General features: G+C 38.5%; 1 protein-coding gene across 1 annotated transcript in view; it reads left to right on the plus strand.

The window, feature by feature from the left end:
- Nucleotides 1-5,662, plus strand: part of CDCP1 (CUB domain containing protein 1) — a 48,835-nt gene extending 43,173 nt beyond the window's left edge. Inside the window, exons 8-9 of the mRNA XM_039527058.1 lie at nucleotides 1,005-1,089; nucleotides 2,176-5,662. Of these exons, the coding sequence (XP_039382992.1) occupies nucleotides 1,005-1,089; nucleotides 2,176-2,638 (548 nt within the window). The 3' untranslated portion in view covers nucleotides 2,639-5,662. The remainder of the gene's footprint in view (nucleotides 1-1,004; nucleotides 1,090-2,175) is intronic.
- The last annotated feature ends 338 nt before the right edge of the window (nucleotides 5,663-6,000 follow it).

Here is a 6,000-nt window from a genome sequence, read left to right on the forward strand (position 1 = left end):
AAACCTCCCACCCCCGGAAAGACAAAAGTTTTGCTGCGACAAGTGCCAGTGTGAACAGCGTATTGTCGGCAGGAGAACCAACAAAATGCAGCTACTGTGTGAATTTTAGCAGCACGGCTGTGGCACAACAGCCATGTCGCTAAAAGCTGTGTAATATAGACATAGCCTAAGCAGTGCCTCTCCGCTGAGATTCATTCAATGTCAGAACTAGGATTAGGATTTGGGAGTTCCTTGCTCCAACTCGTGTGTCCAATCTACAAGAACATCCTGCCTGTCAGAATAAAATTTAGTGCACCTTATTCTTCAGCTTCAAGGCCCCAGTCATGCAAAACCCATATGTCTGCAAGTAGTCCCATTCAGCTCAATGGAAGTACTTGCATTCATAGCTGTGCATGTGCCTACAGAATTGAGGTCTAGAGCAAGAGTTGGCAATGCAGATTAGAACAGATTACATCACCTTCTAATGAACCTCTAATTCTTTTCCTCTTCAGTTCACTCTTCATTGCCTCTAAACTTATTTCTTTAAATGTTTTTTTTCTTTTTTAAACTTTTCTTTTTGTTTTAATTCAGTAAAACTCCTATAGCTCCATTCCTATAAACTCCTGCACCTTGGGTACATTGACCTGCTTGCTTGCTTGATTTTTGTGAGGCTTTCATTTATGGCACCTTAAAGATCTGTCAGGTGGCTTTCTGTTTGCTTGGGTTTTACATCTTTAAATAAGTTGAAGGAGAGTTAATGAAATGATCCTGCTATTTCACGTCTTTGCTGTTGGATCCTTTTCCCTTCCTCTTCACACTTGTGTTCAATCAGTCAATCAGATGTAAGTAAGTGAGATGTAGGAGGTAAGTGTAGAGGCAAAAGAACTGGCTGATTCTCTGCGCAGACCTGGTATGTTAAGCAGCAATAATGCAAGTCAAGTATGGCAGCTAGATTTCAATAGGTTAACTGTGGTTGCATATTGTTAAATGTCTTTATTTCTCTTGTATCTTTTTTTTTTTAATAGATCTGTCACTGATAATTGCTGTAGTAGTTGGTGTGGCTGGAGCGCTCTCAATTATCGGAATCATCATATGCTGCACTAGGAAGAAGTATGTTCATTACTCAAGATGCTGATTTTAGGCAGATTTAGTAGTAGTTTTGCCAGGGGGTTCCATTCCGCTTATTTAACATATTGGATAGGGTCTGGAGTGTGCAATGGAAGGTGTAGAATAGAGAGGCACAACGAGTTGCAGCTAAAAAGCTTAAGACTCTTGCAATAATATTGTAGATCACTTTACTAATGCACTTTGCACTAGCATAGACTTCTGGTGTTTGTTTGAATGTATTAAGGTAGATATCACCTGAACTTTATTAAAGGTTTCCAAGTTAATTTGGCTGCTTTCCCTGAATGCGCTGTACAGTCGCTATTCAGACAAGTGTCCCCCTCCTGTTACCGATAGATATCTCATAAAACAAGTCAGTTTATGCATCAATGCGTTGCACAGCACTCGGTCAGGAGCAGATTTAATTTCCTAATTCTGGGTGATTTAAGGAAGTCACATTACTATGAGTCAGTAATGTTTCTCATGGTTATAGGTAGCTACTGTCTACAAATGATACAAACTGAAAACCTCTTTAGTACATATTTGCCAGAGAGTGGGATAGAAAAAGGCCAAAATCAATCAGATCCATCCAGCTTCTAGCCCTAGAAAATTCTCTCTTGGTTTTTATGGCCTGGGAGTAGTTTTAATTAAATTTGAGCCCTGAAAGAAGGAACTCAATCCTGCTAGTACTCATAATTTTACTCAGATGAAGCCAATGAGGATACTTGTGCACATTAAGCGTTTGCAGGATTTGGGCCCTCATTTGTAAACTGTAATGAAGATGTTCTAGGTGGTAACTAGAGCTCTGCAAAATCATCTCCCTTGAAACAAGCTAGAAAATTGTAGGACTTTTCACTAGCTTGGGTGTAAAAAGTTGGGGCACTTGGTCCTAGGACAATGTTTCTAACTGTAAACACCTTTACTACTTGAGAACAAGCTCTGCTGCCCTGCAGAGAAAATACTTGAGGCATAGGCTTGATGGAAATATAATTAAATATAAATATAAGTGGATGTTGCCTTACAGAGTTTGAATACACAAGTAACATATGGATTTACAGTGGTTCTCACTTGTTAATTTTTGTTTTATAACAGGAAGAAGGAAAGCCAGAATCCTAACGTGGGTACATACAATGCCAACATCAATACCCAGATGCCTGGAAGACACGGCTTATTCAAAAAGAGGAGGCAGGACAATGACTCCCATGTCTATGCAGTCATTGATGATGCCATGGTCTATGGAGATTTGCTGAAGGAATCCAATGGATCAGTCAATCCAGAGGTAGATGTGTACCGGCCTTTTGATGGGCCTATGGGTGACACACCACCTACTCCACCTCCCATCTCTTTCAAGAAAGCCACTAAAATATCAAACTCTGAGGAACTCCCATTCTGCCCAGAAAGGGATAGTGAGCCATACACTTTTGCACATCGCAAACCAGAGGAGGCCACGAGCAACGGAGACACAAGTGTGAACAGTACTGGAGATGTGGGCATGTCCTTGTTGGAAAGTAAGGAACAAGAAGGCTTGGTGGAACAACTTATGCCAAAGGAATGACTTTGGTTTGGAAATGAGGGTGACACCGAAGAAAAGTGCTCTCATGTGCTGTAGAAAAATCAGAAGAGGAGATTTATTTTTTTAAGCATGCATAGACATGGGTTGTTTTTAATCGCAACTGCTGATGTTTTCAAATTTTAGAATGAACCTTTAGGAAACGTATCAACAGTTCATGTACCATCCATGAATGCAAGTGCTTCTCTTTTGGAAATGGAAGCAAAGATATGTTTCCACTTTTATCATAAAGCCAGAGGGAAAATGGATTTTTTAAAAGCTCAGGAACTGAACATAACTGGGAGAATATTTGCTCAACAGTTTCTCTCTTCCAAGTAATTCCTCCTTCTCCTGAAGATTGCGGGGTGTTGACTGAGGATGTATCCCACACCACTGTCTTAAAGCAGCCCTGAAATCTATGGAATGTTTTTACTAGAAGCTGGATTTCTTCCCTAAAGTCAGAGCATAGGAAGCCATATTGTATGCCAGTTCTTCTCCCTGCATCTCCTAGTTTAGCAGCAAGCATAATACTCTTGTGTATTTGTTTTAAAAAATTATCATTTTTGAGAACTTAAAAAAACTTGTTCTCCTGCTCTGATGTCTATAGAGTTCAGATCTGTCTTATTCCACTGTGCTTTCTTGTTCCAGTAATGACAGAAGGTGTTCTAAAGAAATAATAAAGGCATCCCATCTGCTACTAATGCTTTGCACTTGACCTGCAAGAGAGAGTTGTTTATTGAAGGAAGACAAATATTGAAGTGGAAAAATGTGTTCCACTTCCAACATGCAATTACTCTGTCAGACTCCTGTGCAAAATGTATGAATTAATCCACAAAGCAGGCCTCAGTATTTATTACAGTTTTAGTGTTGGATTTACAGGAGCACAAGTCTTGTGGGTATTTCTACAGAAATGGTCAGAGGCCTATCCACTTGTGTGTACAAGTGCCTGATTTATGTATATGTACAGTCACTATGATTACACACACGCTTTTGCATATGGAACTAAAGCTGACTACTTGGAGATCTGGCTCTGCTCGTCACACTATGAAAAATCTCTTGCTTAACAATATTTGAAGGGCAACATAACTTATAGAAGAAACTATATGACTTATGTACAGTAACTGGAGACTTCAAGCAACTGTAACCATCTATGGCTGAAATCTTGGTCCAGCTGCAGTTAATGGGGATTTTTCTGTTGACATCAACAGGGCAAGGATTTTCACTTTCTGTGCTAAATATTTTATCATAACTAAACACGAACAATACATTCTCCTTGATTCAATATCAGTTTCATACTTACGTTGCATGTGAAGCAGTTTCATCATAGAATTTCTGTTAGCATATTGTGAGATCCCTGTCATCTGAGAGTACTTTTAATTGTGTCTTAGGGAAATTAAGTGGTTATATGTTGCACTTGAATGGAGACATGTATTCTTATATCCATCTCTTCTTTGTTGTTGGGATCACATATGTCAATGTATAGTAGAACATTTAAATGCCATGTGAGAACTTAAATTATGCTATTCTGCCTTGATTCCTGCAATAACTATAGTTATTTTTCTCAGGCAAATAACTTCCACAATATATTTTTCTTGGGGCAATAAAATTCTGTCTCCAGCTGGTCAATGTTACTTAATTTCCATCTCTTTGGGGAAAGGGCTGGGGGGCTCCGTAGAAGCAAACCCTGTTATCCATCTGTGTTGTTCTTTGCAATTTATTAGGCAAGAGCCTTTAGTTCTTATTCTGGCTAACAAACAGCAAAGCATATGACATAGGCCAAACTTTCTCTATTGCCATGTCTTGATTTTGAGGGAAGAATGTGACGGTCAATTTATCCAACGCTTCTGGTAGCTGTATGGTTTTTATTAGATATGGTTTAACTTTTTGGTTGGTACGAAATCAAAGTTACAATGTGTTTATCATGGTTTGCAATTCTCTTTACCAAGTTTGGACTTCACTGCATTAAGTACAGGAATTGTAACATTGGCTACAGTTTCCTTTTTGTTAGGAAAAATTGCAATTTTAAAAAAAAATTACAATAAATAGAACTAAACTGTGAGCACAAACTGGAGTAGTTACCAGGGCAATTTAATCCCTTTTATGTTTCTTCTTTCTTTTGTAAATTGGGTTTTGAAGTAGCTAGAGTGGTGCTAAATGAGAGCCTAAGAATCTTTTCTCATGAGCAAGCTGGAATGATCACTTGGGCAGGTCAGAACAGTACCTCTGCAGCTCTTCTATCCTGTGGCATTAGCTCTGTTCATATGAACCACACAGGAGTGATCAAGGAAATCTGGTAGGGATTTGACATTTTAGTGTATGCCAATACTGTACTTAAGTTACATGAAACCAATAGTTCTCCTGTAAGATGATTTCTGGGATAAGTTTACTTTCCCAGGGAGAGGGGAGGAAGAATTATATCAACTAACATATAAAGATTAAATCCTGCAGACCTTATGCTGGCAAAACTCCCATTGACTTTAATGACAGTCTCGTCTATTCAAGGAATGCCAGATCAGCCTTGTGTGTTTTTTGTATCTGACAGCTTATAGTAAAGAGAATCCCAAGCAATAAGAATGTATTTCTGGAGAACAAAGTTTACCATGATAATAACTTATTCACTGAATGTATATATCTATTTTGTTTTACAGCTGTGGTGGTATACTGTTAATTTCCTTTTTTAAGAAAGAAATGTGTTTTAGATATGTATTTTCATATTTTAGGTATTACTTTTGTAAAATGTTTGTATGCAATGGAATACATGATCCAACAGTGCCTTAGTAGGATCATAATGTTTGTAATTATTTAAGCCAAATTGAGACAGGCGTTGGGTTCCAGTGGAATCATTTTTGGGGGAAATAGTGCAAAAGTTCACCTTGTTGCAAGCATCTGATCCCAAAGAGAGCCTTATTAAAATGTATGAAATTTGTAGTTTTGATTACAATACATTTTATGGAGTCTGTATCCGTAGCCGCTTTCTTGTTTTAATGGTAAGTGCACTTTGTGCTCATTAAAGAGCCTGCTTGAAATCCCTGGAGACTGAAATATTTGTTTTTATCTGCAGAACTACTACAGGGTAGACAATAGCAATTCAAGCTTCCTCGCCTCACCTTAACAATTGGCCTCAACCATGACCTCGTCAGATCACCTCTAGTGATGAGAAGGAAGTTAAGCTGACATGTCCAGTCAGTCCTTAACCCCTCTGAGATTGCAAATTATTATTAATTAAAATGCGGACACTTGTCCACTAGGAACTGGATGGAGATTGCTTCATCTCATGTGAGCCACCAAACTTTCTGTGCAGTAATGACACCTGGTCTCTATTTATCTGTGCCAGATTTGAGATCTTAAACTTTCTGAATTCTGTTAAC

Source organism: Mauremys reevesii, linkage group 2, assembly GCF_016161935.1.
Source record: "Mauremys reevesii isolate NIE-2019 linkage group 2, ASM1616193v1, whole genome shotgun sequence".
Lineage (NCBI taxonomy): Eukaryota > Metazoa > Chordata > Testudines > Geoemydidae > Mauremys > Mauremys reevesii.